The 19,950-nt window shown below is 39.5% G+C and overlaps 1 protein-coding gene across 3 annotated transcripts in view; it reads right to left on the bottom strand.

The window, feature by feature from the left end:
• MYO1B (myosin IB) overlaps window positions 1-19,950 on the bottom strand; it is a 107,365-nt gene that overhangs the window by 17,095 nt on the left and 70,320 nt on the right. For all 3 annotated transcript variants that reach the window (XM_053982159.1, XM_053982160.1, XM_053982161.1), the window contains exons 14-22: window positions 11,201-11,305; window positions 9,665-9,727; window positions 8,657-8,857; window positions 6,174-6,400; window positions 5,793-5,993; window positions 4,683-4,776; window positions 4,105-4,254; window positions 1,947-2,015; window positions 281-367 (exon numbers count right to left, since the gene is read on the bottom strand). In XM_053982159.1, coding sequence (XP_053838134.1) covers window positions 281-367; window positions 1,947-2,015; window positions 4,105-4,254; window positions 4,683-4,776; window positions 5,793-5,993; window positions 6,174-6,400; window positions 8,657-8,857; window positions 9,665-9,727; window positions 11,201-11,305 — 1,197 coding nt within the window. The remainder of the gene's footprint in view (window positions 1-280; window positions 368-1,946; window positions 2,016-4,104; window positions 4,255-4,682; window positions 4,777-5,792; window positions 5,994-6,173; window positions 6,401-8,656; window positions 8,858-9,664; window positions 9,728-11,200; window positions 11,306-19,950) is intronic.

Below are 19,950 nucleotides of genomic sequence, written 5' to 3'. Positions count from 1 at the left end.
AGCTTAGGAAAGAAAAGGTTACTGCAAGTTCCCATTGGTGCAAGAAAGCAAGCAAGTAAACCAGTCACTACAAACAGCAAAAATGAAAGTGTGTCCCAGCTTCCCAGATTGCACCAGCTACGACATGTTAGCAGCGAAGAGAAACCAAAAAAAAAAAAAAAAAAGTTTAAGCAAAGTGGTTTAAGGCACTGACAGTATTCCCAGAAAACTATCCTGAGGGATATCCACATTCATTCCATGTAGGGATGCACAGTTGCACAATTTGTTGCCATTTTCTTACCTGGGTACCATGCCAATAAGCAGCAATTACTGTGGCAGCCTCATTACAACGCTTCAGATGCTTGAGCTCCCGAAGAAGTTTCCGAGCCTGTAAACAATTTAAAATGTTCTTCTTCACTAACTACATTTGTATATTTTTGAAGTAGGGGACTGCAACTTGTAAATCTAGGCAAAACCAAAAAATCACTGCCTCCAAATCCCCAAGCAAATACATTCACAAATGGTGCCCAGCCTAAAGGTCGCTGCTCTAGGGAGGATTCTGTGCTGCAATACTGCGACTGGCAGGTTAGGGGATCTTAGTTCAATGCTCAGTTTTCTCCCAGATTTCTGCATTACCTGAGATATCTATATGTCTGTCTGCACAATGGCAACAATATTTTTTCTCCATACAGTAAATGTCTAATCCATTTAGAGTGCAATAAAGAATAAATCACAAGTAAATTGCCTGGCTTTAGGTCACACTAAAGGCTGCTGTCATACCAGGCTTTCATGCACAATGCTACTGCAAAAGAGCTTGTTCTCCAATGGCAAACAAAAAAACCATAACTCGAGATGATGCTTTTAACCCAGTTTTCTTCAAATAATGCTCATGGGAAAAGACAGCACATCAATAGTTAGACTGAAATGATATTTTTAACTCGTTTAAACAAAATCATAAAGACAAAGTAAAAATCCAGAGAAATAGCAAAATCAAATCACGTTACCCTTATTGCTGGCAAACTTTAAAGCCTTCTGGGCAGGAGAGACTATTTACACCAATAGCTACTAACTGCAGCCCCTTCCTTCCCTGTCTGACAGAAAGGGAACAGACTCCAGAACTAAAGGCAGTTCTCTCTTCTCTAACTACAGGGGGAAGCCACCTTTAGCAGGGTAAAGAAAGGTTAATAAGAAAATAGAAGAGCCCAGGGTTGTTTTATTTGAAGATGGACAGCAGTAGTCGCTTTAAGCATCATGTCTGCTTTCATGTGAGCTGTTAGTCTCATTTTTACCTCCTATTAAAGCATCATTCCTTAAATATCTACCAGGATGCATGATTATCCCTTCACAAAGTACAAACCTCTCAGAGAAGAAGTGAAGTTGTGGCAAACTGAGGCAGTGTACAAGCCCACAGCAATAAACTACTTCCTCAACACAAGTACACTTCCACTCCTCTGCTTAGCAGACGGGAGATTTGAAGATTTAATCCAAGTAACAATTGCCCAGGCAACCCAAACTCTTTATTTTAATCCTGCTTTCAATTTGATTCATTCTTTGAGAATCCTGTTAAGCATTAAATAACTGCCAACCACAGCTTCTTTCTTCCAAATCAGTCCAGCTCTACAGTTTTCCTAAGGCCAGTGGCAGAGCCCCAGAGCATCCTTCTCTGGAGCTGGTGGCCTTCTCAATTCCTTGGAAGAAGATGCTTCAAGGATAACCCAGTGGTTTAGTGTGGTCCCAGCATTCCACTTGCACTGTTTGCAGGGATTTATAGCCCAGGCAGCACATACAGATATCCTGAACTCATCTCTTCTACAGCAAACACGAGTGTTTAACAATGGCTGTGGCACAGCCACAAGCTCCCAGGAGAGAAGGTGTGACAGGCAGGAGGCTCAGTGCACTTGGAAAGTGTTTTCTGACCTGCTCCTTACCTCTCCAAACAGAGAGAGCTGCAGTAACAGGAAACTCACCTTCCAGCCTCTGATGTACGACTGTACTGTGATAGCCGAACTCTTTATCTTCTGGTATTTTTTTTGTTGCTGTGTTGGAAATAAGCATGTGATGCTTAGAACAGAATATTATGTCTGTTAAACACTGCATAATAAACCTTTCATTACTAACATTTGACAATATGCTTGAGGAGGCAAGCACTAAATGTAAAAAGTGAACCATTTCTGACTGTGCAGATCAGAGTGTAGATTCTGTGTTCAACTCGAGGGGAAACAAAGCACATCAACAATGCTGCATGGACAATGTCACTCTGTTTACAGAAACACTAAGTTCATGGTCAGCAGCACAATTGCACATTAAATGCTAACAGTAAGAGCTTTATTTGTCTTTCCCACCAGAGTAGCACACAAACTGTCACACATACTCAGGTTTGTAGGCTAAGCTTTTTACCACCTTTTCATAAGGCATGTGCTGTTCCTATTACCCACAGTGCCTTTATTATGGCTGATGATAACTTAGGAAGAGGAAAAAAACCAAAACCATGGATTCCTAACCGAGATGCTGGAGTACTATTTAAGTATGCCAGGTTGAACAATAAATTTCCTGGACAGCTGAGCATTTTCCTTCTAAAAGGCTCAGTTCTCCAGTAGCCCAGCATTTAGTATAATACTAAACTGACAGACCTTGCAACAGGGCTTTTAGACTTGACATTCACAGTGAAAATCTCTGTGAGCAAGCTGGAGAGGGTCCCCTCTGGGCCACCCTCATGCCACAGCTGCTGTCATGCCCTGCAAGGCAACAGACAGACAAGTGCCTACAGATCCTTGAGTCAAGCCTCCAGCACAAGGAGTTACTCAAAAAATCTTTATTCCTTCCAGGGATTTCCTGTGAAACCTTCCAAAGCACAGTGGCTACCAGTCACATTGAGTTAGGAGAACGGTGCCTTCCATCCACGTGAAGAGGCTGAGGAAACTTTATTTTATTGGTCTCTATCATGACCATTAAAACAACTGCTGCCATGTTGCACCAGTGACCCAATAAAGGCTTACAGTTAAGAAATCAGCAGTTCTTGGTTGTGTATTTGTTTTCATTTCTTTATATTTAAAGCTGTGCCGATCTAGCTGCAGTAAGTTCATTTTAAATTCATTAAGATTGCGTGAGATCATAACGAAGCCATAAGGGCACAATGCAACTCTGTAGTGATGCTGTTTGTAGGAACGGGGCCTTTCAGTCACACAAAATCACAGAGAAGAGCTTTTACAGTCAAGAAGTATGCTTCAGTCATACTTTTTCCAAATGATCTATACTTCCTTCTAATTATCCAGGAGAAGTGAACCAAACCCCGATGGCTTTCAAGAGGACAAACAGAAGTGCTTGTCAACTGAAAACCAGGGATTTGTCAACTCTGTCACTTGCAGTTTAAGAAGACTTTCTTTCTGTATTTTATCAAGTTTCTGATATGCTTGTGCTATTCTCTAGCAACAACAAAACACAGCTGAGAAGTTCAAGAGTGGTTTTAAAAACGAATAAATCTTTTTTATCACGTAAGTCAGTATTATTTACTAACTGCCAAGAAGACATGAAAGAGTGGTGTAACAGTGTGGATCAGTTTGTGGCACAGAACACTCAGTCCACACCTAGAACTGAAACTGCTTTGGGTAAACTCTATCAATAATGATACCAAATTACAAGTCTTCGGAGTTACAATTAAAATAAACCCCTACAGGCAGCATTTTTGAGTCTAAGGCAAATGTTCCAAATAAGGCAAAACCACAAAAAGGCTTAGGAATGACTGAATTCCACAGAACTGCACATGTATATTACTGAACATTTTTTACACATTAACCATATGTTTTGAGAGCGCTGTAAGTGTTGGGAAGCACAGCATTTTAGCTGAGTGAAAAAGACTCTTCCCAGCTGAGCCACAGAATCCTGCTCTCCCAGAGTGAAAGGACTCTGGTGAGCTTTTTAATTTTTTCAAAATGAGCACAGTGTAAGCACTTAACAGTAGTCTATACAAACTAAGTTTTCTTTATTCCCACTATTGGTACGTAAGTAGTAACATAAAATTGAATTCTTTCAACAGCTCTCTGTACATATTGAGGAAAAATATCCCATGAAGGTCATATGTAGTAAACAATGAGGAGAACCCCCCATGTAGTAAGGATGGTATCTTACTGAGTATCTCCTGTACCAGGAAGCGATCACAATCTGGCATTTTTTCATTAACAAGAAGCGAGTACGGCACTTCCAACCTCTGTAAATCTTCCCAATTAGAGTAGCCAAGTCTTCCAGACGCTGCTTTCTCAGGTCTTCTAGTTTGAAGAGCTGGGTGTGGGGGTTTTCAGGGTTTTGTTCGACATTGGAAGAAAAACAGCAGGAGAGAAGAGACAAGGGAAAAAACCATAAGCACAGCTCTTGTAAGAGAAATCTCCTCTTTACTGAAGTCCCCCTCAGTCACACATTGTTTTATTCATCTCCAGAGCTACAGACAGGTACACCAACAAGATTTGTGGCAGATACCATGGCACAAGTCAGTGCTCAAAAGTTATATTAAATTAAGGCTGACAGCTATTGTAGAATCTTGATTCACATTGATTATAATGGGCCTGACATTAAAAATCACTTTTTTTTATGCTTCGGTCATTGCAATATATCAAAGCACTGCATGTAGAAAAATCTGTAGGAAGCAGGTGGTGAATGATGCTGTCCTGATGAGAGAGGGCTTGATTTTGCAGAAGGCATTTTTCACTTACTGTTCTTGGGTTGCGGATGAATATCTTTGATCTACCGAATGAAAATTCCTCTTCAGGGATTCCCAATTCATTAAACAGCACCTCTACTCCAGCCCTAAGAAGATGTAAATGAGCTTACAAACATGACCCCCAGCTCTAAAGCATCTTAGTTTACATATCACAGCTTAATTTATGGAAGGCATATGAAAGCATATTTTAAACTTTTAAATAGTGCTTGACATAAGATTGAAAACCTAACTCATTTACTCAGTGGTTTATTCTGCTAAAGGCAAGAGTAATCACTGTAAAGATTCAGAATAAATTGATGAAAAAAACCACAGATTTTATTTTACAGCACCAGCAACGGCCTATTTTTTCCTCTTACATCTATAATTATTTTACTTAAAAACAAAAGGAAGGAAAAAGGAAGGGCTCACACTAATGTCAGAATGTGAAACAAAGACTGACGAGTTTGACAAATGCCAGCATTCCATTCTCATCAAATGCATTTTATGAACACCAACAGAAAACAGAGAAGTGGAACTGTGCAGATCTTTGTGATGATCATTGCAATGCTATTGTTACCAATACTGCACTGCCACCATTCTCTTGATAACCTAAAGACTTATATTGTAGCTAAAAGATGCTAATCAATTCTGAAAGATATTTAAATCTTGCTTTTGGTGGCCACATGTAAAAGAAATAACAGAAGCTTATTTGCCCATCCCAGACATTATTTGCAAAAAACCATCTGAATACTATGCAATTTAAGTGTATATATTTACTATAATTGATTTGCAAGAGGCATTAGCTCATAATTGTTCCCCAATCACTATGTAAAGTTATTCCTGAAAGGGCAGAGGAAGATTGTATGGCTGTCTTCAACAAAACGAGTGTCCTTACACTTTGAAAGTTGGTCATTAAAGGTAAGTGCCCTCCTGTTCATTGCAGACCTCCCAGTTATTTTGAGTCCATAGCAGTATCTCTCTCTTACACCCTTTCCTTCAGACCCAAATCAGTAAGGCCTGCACTGCATTCCTTTTGCAACGTATGCACAACAGCTGAAAGCTCAGGACATGTGGAAGATGGGAATTTCACTCGGGACAGGTAGCAATATTGCTGTTTGCCTACCTGGCTGGCCCTCTCCAGTGGGGCCAGGTCTGCTTGCAGAGCATTTTGTACCTCTCCAGGCAGGCCTCGTAGGGCTGCCGGAAGGCGTAGCCCGCCCTCCGGACCCGCACGTTCTCCAGCAGCCCCAGGTACCGGATCTGGTGGCACACCAGGGCTTCGTTGAAAATGTGTGCAGCCTTTTTGTCATTGGGCTTGATGCACCTGCAGAGGAAAACCAAGAAGGATGTCTCTTTGCACTGTACGTGCCAACAGCTGTGACAGTGAGTTTCAACCTTACATTTCAATAATTTATCCTTGCACATCAGGAGTTAGTTTTTTTTTTTTTTTTTTAAATAACCTCATCAAACAAACTGACCAAATCTTTGGCACTGGGGAATTTACCTGATGTAGTTTGGATTTTTTGTCTGGAGATTTTTCATCAGGGTAGCAACTGAAGCCTTGAACTGTGAACCTGCTGTTGGTGGTCGCTTCAGATTGATCTTAGCAGGGTTTCCTTCTGGGAACAATGCTTTGATAAGGGAGTGGTTGGCCTTCCACATGGCCTGGGAGAGGTCACGGTACAGAAGATCATTATTTTTGTCAACAAATCCTTCCACCTGGTACATTACCTGAACAACAGAGAAGGGAACTCATCAGTGCAAGTTTTGAACTAAAACATAGACCAGTTCAAAACTGACCTAAGAAATTGATTTCTCCTTCTTATACATTGTCCAAAAGAAACTAAAGATATTTCAGCTTTTCATTTTAAATCTGACATTTGGATGGCTTTTTGTTGGATAAAATGTCTGTGAACATGCTACCTGGGAAAGATGCATTTTCTCGTATTGCTAACAGTTCCCTGTGTCAATCAATTCTGGTTTCTGAAGTGGAAGAAACCCCTTTTCCATGATAACTCTGACACACCACCACCTGCCATGACTCCAAAACAGTCTTTTTTTCTGTCTGATGAGGTTTTTCTCCCTCTCTTTTGAACCAAAACAACAAAAATACCCTTTCCTTTCAAAGTACTAATGCTTACATTATTTGCCTAACTAAAACAAGATATGGAATATCACCTCTTGCTATCACAGTGCTAGCAGCAAGCTGTGCAGCCCCCAGGGGACTGTTATTTTAAAGGACTTTTACCAGGAAAGCAGTCCAATAACAACAAGCACGAGTACAAAGCTCTGACCTACAGCTGGGTACCCAGAAGGTGCCAGAGGAACTTCATGCAGACCTCATATTGCTACTGGCTTCTTTAATTTTTGAGGGTAGGAAACATATTTGATTAATTGAGACAAGTCATCTGGCTGGTAATACAGATTCTTCTTCACACCCATGATTTCTCAGTTCTGCATGGGTATGTACTAAGTACACAGAACTCTGAATGAAAATAGCACTGACATGTATTTTACACAACAGCAAGTTACTGGGAACTCAGCAGGCAGCATTTTACTTTGGAGAACATGTTTCTGGTTCTGACAGGTGCAGTAAATACCACTACTGAAAAAAAAAAAAAAGAAACCCCAAAAAATGTTCACATGAAATTACTTATATTTCTTAAAAGGAGGGTCAAACTTTTGTTGACCAGTGACAAGATCAAAATGTTCTCAGCTGAGGATGGAAAAACAACATTCCTCCCAAAATAGGAGGAATTCACTCTGCTGGGTAAGTGAATGCCTGCAACAATCAAAGACCCTCATTGCCTGCTAAGACACAATCTGTGCATAGTCCTTCTCACAGTACTGGGGTATTTTCAATTCACTTCGATTTTTGACAACCAAAGAAATATCTAGGTATTAACCCCTGATATATTATATGCAGTTACAAACTCTTCTTGGCAACTAATGTGAATGAAAATCTGAAAGTCTGAGATTTCCAGGACTATTTTGAATGAAAAAAAATTGAGCCATTCAAAATTTTAAGACTGAGAAAATTTCAAAAAGCATTAAGCAGTCCAAAGGAAATGAAATACTTTCCACATATTCTTTACTGTGTGACATTACCACTTCAGCAGATTCAGACAAGAGGTATAATTTCAACCCTACATTTACTTTCAATTTTAAAAAAATAGATTGTCTTCAGTCTACAAATTTAATTATTTTGATTTTCATTAATAAAAAGTCATTGTGGATTACACACTGAAAGCTGTCAGACTTGTATTTATTCATACCGCATATGCTGAAAAATGCAAATACAAACAAATGTAAAATGCAAATGTTTGCAAGCCCTCTGTATAGCTTTCTCTTCCATCTGTTTAAACAGAGTATCAAACTCAGTTCCTTCAAATGTACAAAAACTGCATTTTCTCAACAATGTGACTAAGAACTGCAGCTAGCTCAGTGACAAAGAGCACGTTTTCCAAAATATGTTGCCAACTAAAGCACATGAATTTTTGTCATTGTGAGCAATGATTTATTTCCAGAGACCTAATGCAGCACCAAAGCACATGGGGCAACTTTCTCCTTTGATTTCAGCTACAGCAGCAGGAGTCTCTACAAGGGCATGTAGTGACAGGACAAGGGGTAGGGGCTTCACACTGACAGAGGGCAGGTTTAGGTTAGCTAGCAGGAAGAAATGCATCCCTGTGAGGGTGCTGAGGCTCTGGCACAGGCTGCCCACAGAAGCTGTGGCTGCCCCATCCCTGAAAGTGTTCAAGGCCAGTCTGGATGGAGCTCTAGTGAAAGGTGTCCCTGCCCATAGCAGGGTTTGGAGCTAGGTGATATTTAAGATCCCTTTCAACCAAAACCATTCCAAGCTCTCTTAAAGCCTTCCAGCTCAAATCACAGACTCTAGGTTTAAGGCAGACAATATTAAGACAAGTCTGGATTTTTCCATCAGCTACACCAGCCCCCCAGACACCACGTGCTCCCTTCAGCAGGTACCTTGCCAGCATAATGCTGAATCCTGAAGCAGCTGTGAGGCAGGGAGGTGTCATTGAGGAACCGGGAGCACTTGCTCATCCTGCTCTCAAAATGCTGGTGAGTGGCACAGACCTGGTTCAGTTTTTCTAAAAAGGTGTCATCCGTAACAGTTCCTGGTCTCAGGCATTCTTCATCCAGCATGGCCAGGATTCCAGTTTGGTTCTGAAGTTGCAGAACAAGAGCTTTAGTACTTGTTTCCATCACAGCACAAAAAGGAGATAATTCACCTTGTCAACTTCTGCTACCCAGGAAAACATTCTTCGAGCCATCTCAGAGTTTGGCTCTTTTTACCTCATGACCATTTCCAACTGATTTTTAGCACTTGTATTTTTAAAAGACTTTCTATGAGAACTGAATCCCAAAATTCATGTTGAAACTTTGTGTCATTTACTCAACTAGCATCTCCAACTCAACTGAAAGTATACGGTTTATGGTAAACCACCATGTATTTTATGTTGAAGGTTAAAAACTGTTCTTTTCTGATTGTTAAGGAATTTTATCTTCTTGCATTGGAAATCTTCTCAGCATATACAAGTACTTTGAGTACCTCAAACACTCAGTAACATGTAATTGAGTTTTCTAGTTTCCATATGAAAAGAAATGCTAATTACAATGCAATATGTGATATCTGCTACTGAAAACAGCCCTAAATCTAAACATTTAAGAGCAGTTTGATTTGTTTGGTGGTTTTTTTTTTTTGGTTTTTTTTGGTTTTTGGTGTTTTTTTGTGTGTTTTGTTTTGTTTTTTGTTTTTTTGTGTAGGTACCGCTGAATATTTCTACAAAAGTAATATAGCTTATATAAAAACCCTTTTTAGTAAAATAAACTTCTACTACACAAAGTAAGATGAATAATACAACAAATGGCATGTTTCACAAAATTTAGTGCATGAGGATGCATACAGATGTTACAGCCAAATTAAATCCATGCATTAAAAATTTTCCAAAGAGGTTCTTGAATACAACTTACATTTTCTATAAGGTCACAAATGATAGCATTGTTGAAGTATTCAATATGAGTCCATTCAATCCCCTATAAGAAAATATAAATAAATGTATGAACAGGAAAACAACAGAGGGAGCTTTTCCTCTAAGCAATTAAAATTATATTCCTGTTAACCATGGTACTGCATTCAAACTTAATTCCTCATGCTTACCAACAATTCATTTATTAAGGAAAAAAAAAATGCAATCATCTACTACTAACAATATTTGTGCAAAATGAGTGTCCTTGAGTGGCTGCCAAAGTCACTCTCCATTCCTTTCCCCCACCCATGTCAGCTTCCCATGCACTCCCTGGCGCCAGGCCAGGCTCCTCCCGTGCTGCCCACGCTCCCACTGGCCAGAAGGAAATCAGCCCATGTCCCTGCAAGCTCCTGAGATCAAAATTTCTAAGTTCTTCGTTGTTGGATTTTTTTTTTTTTTTTTTAATGGGAGGAAGACAGAAGGCTAAATTTAGATAAGACCATTTGAAAAATCCAGAGTATGATAGCTGTTCAGATGTTCTTAGTATCTCAATTCTTTTTCGAATATCAGTGATAAAATTTCCAGGATGAGATGCCAATGCATCATGAGGTAGCACTAGTAGTGCAAAGGACTGAAAGAAGGAAAATATTAATTTCATTCTTAATTTGCCCTCCGTGGTACTTCTTACAGTTTACTTTTCTCAGAGCATTTGAAATATCATTCAAGAACCAAACTGCAGTAATGATGGTTCACCACTGAATGCAAAATTTAAAAGAGATGCCGAAATTTCATGTTATCGTCAGGATTGTAAGGCAGGAACTTTATGTAATTTTTAAAAATGTTTATACAGCAAAATGGTATTATCCAGTTTGAGTATAGACAGTGTGTGCCAGTTTTTACAGCTGGGAGCTGGTATTTTGTCCGAGCTCTGTGTATAATGTGGAGCACTGCTAAAACCTATTAAAACTTTAGCTTGATGTTCACTCACAGAATAACTTCAAATACCAGAGGCTGAGCTCCACAGGACATCTTACATTTATCCATTAAGCTCACATGGTTCCCTTCAATACATGCCTGAAAGGACACTAGAACCAAACTCTATTTGCAGTTTCTTTCATGTTGCATGCCATTATTTTAGCTACCCAACTGAAGGACTGGCTGTGGCTGGTTTTGGGTGCATCCCAGACATTGCTGTATAATCCAAAACACAGGCTGCAGGGTAATGGTACAAATGCCAGAAAGTGATATTAGTGCTCTAATGAATCAATTAGCCCTTGCTCAGAACTGCCAGTCATGGTTGCCAATGAATGAATCAGAGCTGGGTCTGGTTTTACCTGGAGAACTCATAATGTGAAAGAAATGCCAAACCAACATTTTTTGCTTAATGTGACTACCACACAGCCCCACACAAACATGCTCCATGTCAGCCCTGTGGTCAGAAAGTACCTCTGTTGCCTGAAAAATGGTTCCAGCCTGCCTGCCTATGTGTCTTTACAGGGACAATGGGAGGAGGGTAAGGAAAGATCCATTCAGGTATTACCTCTCGGATGTATTCCTCCTGCTCTTCTTTGAGGGTAAGTTCAATGAAGATCTGCTGCAGCTTCTCATTACAGTAGTTGATAATGAATTGCTCAAAGCTGTTGTCCTGTCAGATGAAACATGTTTGAGTTTGCTTGGTGTAAACAGCCTGGAACCCAGCTGGAGTGAGTTACTGCAGCAGCTGCAGGTCAACAAGCCGCTGTATTAACTACTCCCTCCAGTTTTGTGAGGTGATGGTTGCAGTAATATTTGATTGAGATCACGATTAGTTCAGAAATTTTAGACCAAATCCTTCCCTGAGGCTTTGTCTGTTGGGAGGGACAAAAACCTTTGTAGGTTTATTCATGATGCCTCCACACTGATTCCCTTTAACAAGTCATAAGGACACCTGTGGTGTCAGGGAATAAACAACCAAAGTTTTGCCTGTATTAATCTGTCCCCATATGTAAAATGTAGACTCCTGCAGGGTCTGATAAATAAAATCATGACAGTAGCATTAGCTCTTTTCCACTCAGCAGCCAATAAAGCATCCTATTTCCCTACAGAACAAGGCTCAAGCTGCTATTCCAGCTGCAGCTGAGCCTGGGTTAAGAGATTATTGGCTCCAGAGGTCAACCCACCTCCTCCCTGCCAACAAACTGCCCCTTGAAATGGTGGGAAACAAAAGAGCTTCATTGACTAAAATTCCTCTAGCAGGCTAATTCATCTAAAAGTGGGTTAGGGAGCAAGCAGATGTGTGACCCTTTGCAGAAGGGACCAGGGAGTGGAGCAGACCCCAGCAGGAGGGGTGGGCACAGGAAGGAGTCAGTGTCACAGGCTGTGACATGACACTCTGCCTTTTCAAACTCCCAAATAATCTGCTATACAATACCTGTGAAGCTTAAATTATGCTGATAGAATTTTTATAACTGAAGGCAAGTGCAATCATTTGCATGTTTGAATTAAGGATCTGGTTGCTAAATAAGACTAAGAACACACAAGCAGATTAGAAAATATTGAGGTAGCACAGATTACTTTTATCATTTTAGTTTTAAATGAAGCAAAATCATAGCTGATCACCAAAATTCTTCAGCCACAAATGCTGCCCCTCTCACCAACTGCAATTATCACTCAGAGATTGCAAAACTTGCATAGCTCTAGATGAGAGAGTTAAAAGTTGGCATGCAGCAAAATCAGCACTGCAAACAAGACATACTTACTGCATTCTGTTGAAAAAGAAATTACATAAACTGCAGTCAGTACTTATTCTACTTCCATAACAATACAGAATACACCTATTAGCATTTACTTAGAATACCAAGTAGATCAATCTTTGTATCACTGAAAATGCAAAGTACTACATAAATGTTATGTATTACATCTTTGTAGGTGAGTCTATCTTTAGGCACTGTCTAAATATTACCAAATAAACCAAGAGGTTGAGACACATCAGAGCCTAACACAGAACAGCATTCTTGCATTGCCCTGTCTCTAAATCACCAGGTAATGTTTGCCTCTAAAAGCCATATTTATAACCTTGGGCAGACAGATCTCTGCAACAGAAGAGGAGAGTGTGGAAGGAAATAGAGAATACTGCAGGAAGAATGAGTATAAGTTTACTTGACACATTCAGATAAGGCCATCACTTCAGATATGTTGAGTCTGAAGTAAAAGGACCCTAACTGCCACATCACCCAGACAAAGAGAAAGGGTAAAACACACTCTGCATCCTCCTGCCAGCACAAGCCACCCAACTCAGAGAGACTGCTTCTCCAAAAGACCAGGTTATTCTGATTAAAAGGGCTGCAGGACTATTCACTCACAAATTATACAGGCTTTGTCATCAACAGAGGATGGAAACTGAACAGAAAATCCAGCTAAACCATCTAACCGAAAGGTCATTAACAATACATTAAAGTAATTACTAGATGTTTTCCTGATTTGCTGTGTGTCTGTGATATTTATGGCTTGCCAAAAAAAAAAAAAAAAGGCAAACCAAAATCCACAGAGTTCTCCACAAATCGCTCACGTTGAGCTATGAAATTCTATTTGACATTGCCAAGCCACTGAAAATTGCTATTCCAGGAAAAAAAAGTTATTGAAGAGCAGCAGCAATGTTGTTCTTTATGAATAATACAGAGCAAAAGGCTAAAACAGTTAATTATGGCAAAGAAAATGGGGAAAAATGTTTGAAATTACTGAAATTCTCAAAATACTTAACTCTGAGCAGACCAGAAGACATTTGGTAAATGAAATACACTTCAGAAAAGGTTTTAAAAAAACCACGCCCAAAAAAAAAAAACAACGATTTGAGTGTTTATCTCTAAGCAATTCTAAGGAAGGCAACAGAGGTTGTGTATTTATTCCCCCTTAATGAAAACCTCTGATTTTAATTATGTGAGGGCTCCACAAAGCATATACAAACATTCAGAGATTAGTTGTCCCCCCCCAATATTTTAATGAAGGTCTTATAGAAATACAACAGAATTAGAAGGGATCCTGAAGGACTTTTGACTTTTTTTTTTTTTTTTTTAGAAGGCAGTAGAGAATAACCCACATCAGTGATAGCACATCTCTAACCCCACTCAGGAGACAGGGGATGGAGGGACCCAGCCATCAGAGACTATTTGCTCCTTATGCTGGCCACTGGTATTAAGTGACAGAAAGGGGTTTGACCAACACAAAAGCAGTGCTGTCAGACCCAAAATTTGAGGAAGAGCTATGAAATAGTCTTAGGAAATTTTTAAGGGGGGGGGAAAAAAAATAAGACCATATCTTCTCAAGGTGTCAGCTTCTCTTCCAGGCTGTAATTCTGGTACTTTTAATGTCAAGGGCATGACTTCAATCCCTGCATTTTAATAGCAGCTTTCTAACTATGCCTTTAAAAGCACTGTGGAATACAAAATAAAACCTTCAGGGAATGTAAAACCACACAGTCTCTCAAATTAAATAAAGGTGCTGGGAAAACAGAATGTCACCTGAGATAGGCTTAAAGTCATGTTGAATTTATAGATACAGCTCAACCAACCACCCTCAGCTTATCCTCTGAATCTTTTATCAGATGCAACACTAAATTTAGAGGACAAGCAAAATTCACTGAGAAAAATCAAAGCCTACTTCACCAAGGTTCTCACTTGACAAATAATGGTGTCTTACTCATACAGCTTCATTCTTTATCAACCTTCATGGTTGCTATTTAATGGATAGCAAGTTTTGTACTCTAAAAAAATTCTTATCTATGCAAAAATAAAGTGATTATATAAACTAGCTATAAAGTTCTATCTGTGAGCCACAGTTATTACATATAGATGCTTGAAGGTCCTACAGAAAATATTATTTCATCCTTAATATTTTACCTAACTTCTTCAAAAGATTCCACTTGTGTATTGTGGAATCATCTGAAAAAAAACATATGGTTTGCTGCTCACTTTATACATTTTTATATCAGTAAAACACTAGTGTGAAACAGATAAAAAAATATTTCTGTCAAAAAAAAAAAAGGCTAAAAATATCTTACTGGTCTCACGCAGAAAGATTTCCATTAGATTTATGAACAGAAACTATCTAAACCAGGGCATTTTCCTATCAACATTAGATACTTTCTAACCTTCTCTCCCCACACAGAATTCAAATTCATTTTGAGTACCCAGTTTCCAACAATTTCCAAAGATAAGGCAACTAATATACCTGCTTAAAACTCAAAACTGCGTACCTTTCCATTAGGCAGGAATAAATTCTTAACTTCTCACCTGCCTAAAAGTCTAAGTGTTGTGGTTTTTGTGCCCTCCCCACTGTTTTCCCCAAATTAAGCAGATGATGTGGATCCCAACCTACAGACTCAGGTATATCACACCTCAGTGTCACACCTTTGTTGGTGTTTCTCAAGGTCTCCTCTTCCTCCTTAATCTTTCATCACACCAATATTGTTCAGAGGCAATTCAAAAATCTACACGTTGCTCATTCTGCAACCACACTGACAAAAAGGTGTCCAGCAACATTTTTTCAAATTCATTATGTAAACACATACAGCTAAAATAATACACGAGATGTATTTAAAGGAAAAACATCTTTTAAAAGAAAACCCTAAACATTTCAAGTCATGAGACTGTTGAAATCAACAGGACTGATGTCATTAAAATGAACTTTCACATCAGTGTGAGAAGGGAAAAAGACATACAGAGACTGATACTTCTGCTCTATCACAAACAGCCCCAGAAAACAAGTTGGTTTTTTTTTTGTTTTTTTTTTAAATATCAACACAGCTTCAAGCATCAGAAGTCTCTGACTGCCTCCTAATGTAAGCAGGTGACCCCAAGTAGTTTCATCAGGCCCCTAGAGAAAAAGCCAGATGGCAAAAGTAATGATGATAAAAGACCAACATACTCACTTCTCTGAGATGAATGGTGGAATGAAGAGTGAAACCAACCAGCAAATTCAATTTATATGCTACTGTGGTGTCTGGGGATAGGGGATTTTATGTATGACCACACAAGCATATGAGTTTATGAGATGAAACTAAGGAATATAAATGCTAGGAAGTTAAAATCAGCAAAATGGGCAAATTGCATTTAAAGAAAATGAAAAAAGATACTATTTTAATCTCAGAAAGCAATGACCCAGTTATAACATGACTCGGTTGTAACAATTTTTCAATTTTTTTTGCAAATTTTGTAAAGGCATGTTATCAACATTTATCCCTTTATTTTCTTTTTACATATACAAACATTTGAGCAATCAAGCTTATTTCTTGTAAACTAGACTGCACTGGACTTTTGTGTAAATATCTGTATGTGCAAAGAACCAGAGAGGCACATCTTTTAATTATAAATATTCCACTATACACAATCAAGCCATGTTTCAGTGTACCTCATGGAAGCAAGAAAGATCTGTGCAAAGCCTGGGGGATTATCCATTTACCATATTTGTGTAGCTCAACCAACTTCAGCCCTTTTTGTGTGTCAGGCAGAGAACCAGGCACTCTGAAATCCATCTTGCTCCCAGCTGTGCTGTCCAGGCACACAGGTCTGAACCAAATTTGGACTTAAAAAGGTGAGAATCTGCAGTGAATCCAGTGCAGGTGTGATTCATGGGAAAACCCAGGTACCATCACTTCAACAAACTCAACCTGATAAATTACAGTCCCGGAACAACAGGAATTACAACCAGGCAAGAACCTACTGTATTATCAGAACTACTCCTCTGCTAGGACAGAAATAGCTGCTGTAGGGCAAAACATTATTCTCACAACCCGAAGCAGAACATTTGTGTATTTTCACTCCAGCATTTCAAGTATTTCCTCTGCTGCAGACAGCCAGCCAATGGGATTTACTTCATAAAATTGCATGTTGCAAAATAAACCTCTCTAAATACTTACGTTATAATACAATTAATTAAATGGTGGTTAGCTTCCTGGGATGCATCTCTGCTTTGAGCATCCCATCACTTAAGGAAATTATGGCTTTGACAGTATTTTAAAAACTCCCTGGCACTTAGAAGTCCAACCAAGGGTTCGTCTCTCTCACATAACACTTGCTAACAGAGGTAGTTGATCAATTATGGATTAAAAATTCAGTTCTCCTCTTTCCCACTAGACTGGGGTTTGCCAGAAGAAGCAGAGGGACTGGGTACACATATTTTGGCACTTCTGCTTGCCAGTATATAATAAACTTCTGGGCACCAGCAAAGGGTTGAACAATTTCAAAAAGGAAATCTGTTGCAAGCTAGACAGCCTAGAAAAAGCAGCTGGAAATTATGGTCTGGAGATTAGGGCAACTAACAAAACAGATATCCATGGATGAGTTAAAGCCAAAATCAAGCCATGAAGAAAGGGTTCCAAGATTCTTTAAAAAAAAAAAAAATCCTGATAAGTCAATTTCCTCCTTAGAATTTTTTTTGTCTAATATGTCATCCTGCTAGCAAATAACTAGACCCTTCTCCTGTAAAATAACCCTTCGGGGTGTGGGGGGAAGACCCTGATCCAGGAGCAATCTCTCAGAGCTCAGGATGCTCTGGAACTGTAACATCCTTCATGTAATCAACAGGATAGAAAGAGGCAAAGCAAGCAGGCAGCAACTGGACCAAGCTGTTGTACAGGTTTATGGTGAAGCTGGAAATAGCTCCCCTATTTTTTCATGCCTTAAACACCTCAGAAAGACATTTTCAATGATTACCGCTCCTTATTTGGTTACCTCCCTCTAAAAACAGACAGTTAACACAATTATGATCTTGTTAATATGAAGAAACATTTCTAACATAGTCCCTCAATAGAGATCCTGTCATTTTATCATGGTCCAGATGACAGCTTACACAGTACATGCAGCAGGACCAGGCTTCTTTCTGTTACTTTAAGGGACTTCTATGCCCAAGAAACAAGCTAATTGCCTCAAATAAAAAGAAGTGCTATCAAAATGCATTGCAGTCTGTGAGAAATAGACCTGGTTTTACTGCTGGGTGGCTTGTTTAGCTGGTTTGCCTGTGATATTTTTATTTACTGGTGGGGTTTTTGCCATGTGTTTGCATGTCCTTGTCTACCTGGAGCAAAGGGAGCTGGTCAGATGCTGTCCCCAAAGCCAAGGCAGTCACATCACCTCTGGTCAACCAAATGGAACCAGTCTCTCTCTGCAACTCTATCACCAGTGCATCCTAGTTTCTTGTCAGGCTAAAATATGTGGAACAAACTGCTCCACTAAGGGACTGAGTAGAAGGAACTCACACTCAAACTGTCTTCTCAAGGCCTGGCAAATTTCAACAATAAGCCTTGTTTGGCAGCGTTACCTTCCATAAAACTGCACTCCAGATCATTAACTTCATCATATGCACCAGCTGCAGAGCGGCGCCTGAATATTCACAATAAAGCCTTTAAGCCAAGCAGCAAGACAGACATTTGTGCCTCTGAAGGGCTGGGCAGGATGAAATACTCACACTCGCTCCATGACACTCATTTTTACTACTTCTTGTCTCCACAGGAAATGTACACAACAGGAAACTCAACACCCAAAGCAAATGGAGAGAGCCTTCTGCTCATCTCTGCTGAGCCCTGCCAGGCCCCCATCATCTGCCTCCCACAGCCTGCACTTCTCCATCACAAACCCCACCCCAGCATTCTGCAGAGACCCAGAAACTGCTGTCTGCCCAAAAACACACAATCAAACGTGGAATAAAATGGGAACAGCCCCAAACCTACCCCGGGAAGCCTGGAACCGAGCTGATTCTAGAACTCCTGGTGCCACCAGCCATCATGCCTAGCCCATCTCAAATGTCAGTCTAGACTGCGCACTGACTACGCAGGCAGCCACCCAGAAAAGTGCACAAACACACTTGGAGCAATCGGTGTCAGCCTTCAGGCCACTGCCCAAGCTCCAGCATCACAGTTACACAACCAGCCCAGCCCTCCAGCCTGCATTTCCACCCTAATCCTAGTCCCTAAATCCTTGCCCACAGACAATTCACACAGAGCCACCCAAAATTTCAGCGTTTCGCTTCGCAAACATTGAGTCCCAGCATTTGGCTTACCACAAAAGGCATGGCAGGATTCAAAAATAAACACAGCTTTACAGCACCTATTTTGTGGATTGCCTAGCCAAGCTTGCTGCTGACATCTGCCAAACCCACAGAGGCTGAGGATTATTGATAGATTTAAATTCCTTAAGCTGAATTTTTAGACAGCCAAGTCCTTATATCGACTTTCTTGGATGGCTTGTGTGTTTGTCTGAAAAACTGGGTTTGTATTTGATAAATACACAAACAAAACCCAAAGCCCAAAGAGAATATGCCAGCAGTATCAATACTCAAAGTATCTTTTCTCTGTTAATTTCCAAGAAACCACAAGTTAAATTAACTTCAGCTTAAATTACAGAAAATTGCAAAAACCACAGTGAACACTAAAATCATTATTTCAAAAATAGATGAAAAAAAATCTCATTTAAAAGCTGAAATTTGCATATAATAGAACAAGACTGCTATTGTCATCAAGGTGAAGTGTAGGACCTTTCAGAATGGTAAATCTGGATTTCTTTATTCACTCTTCTTACACAAGGAGCTAAAGGATGATCCAAAGAATCATCCTGAACAGAAAAAAGGCCTGAGAAATATTGTGCCCTGCCCATTAGGAAACAAAACAAAAACATCAAAAACAAAGGAAAAAAAATTTAAAATGTAAAAATCACCCTTCAGTAAACACATGCCTTGCTGCTTATTCCAGTTGTACTGAGCTTCCTGTGTAAATATTTTGCATGTATATAAAACACTCCTGCTACACCTCCTGTGGGTTTTGATAGGTTCTGTCTCCAAAATACAAGGCCACTTCAGGTCAAAGAGCAGTAATGATAAACTTACCTGATTCCTGAGTAGAAGCATGATTAATGTAGGCCTTTCTACCCTCAGCACATCAAACAGCTTGCACATGTAAAAGGCACACATTTAGAGATAAAGCCTTTCATGAAGTGCAGTTTTGCCAATAAACATTCTTTGGAGAGCTGACATTACTTCTAAGTTTCAGGAACAGATGTGAAAATCAAAATATGACTTAAGATTTAGGTTCAAGAGGGAACTGCACATTTTTAGTCATAGGTTTTAACTGTTTTTTAATTAGATGGATATGTTACTGTCATTAGCTACACCTCAGCTAATATTCTGAATGTTTCGCTATAGTGTTTACAAATGCACCACACAGCAAAACACTCCAAATTCCACTGTATTTGTTATGCTATAAATCTTAAGGTGTCATTAAATTTTCCTTGACTTATGTGGCTGCATAGTGTCAAAATTTTATTT

The sequence above is a fragment of the Vidua macroura genome, chromosome 7, assembly GCF_024509145.1.
Source record: "Vidua macroura isolate BioBank_ID:100142 chromosome 7, ASM2450914v1, whole genome shotgun sequence".
Lineage (NCBI taxonomy): Eukaryota > Metazoa > Chordata > Aves > Passeriformes > Viduidae > Vidua > Vidua macroura.
This window is presented reverse-complemented; position numbering and strand designations above follow the sequence as displayed.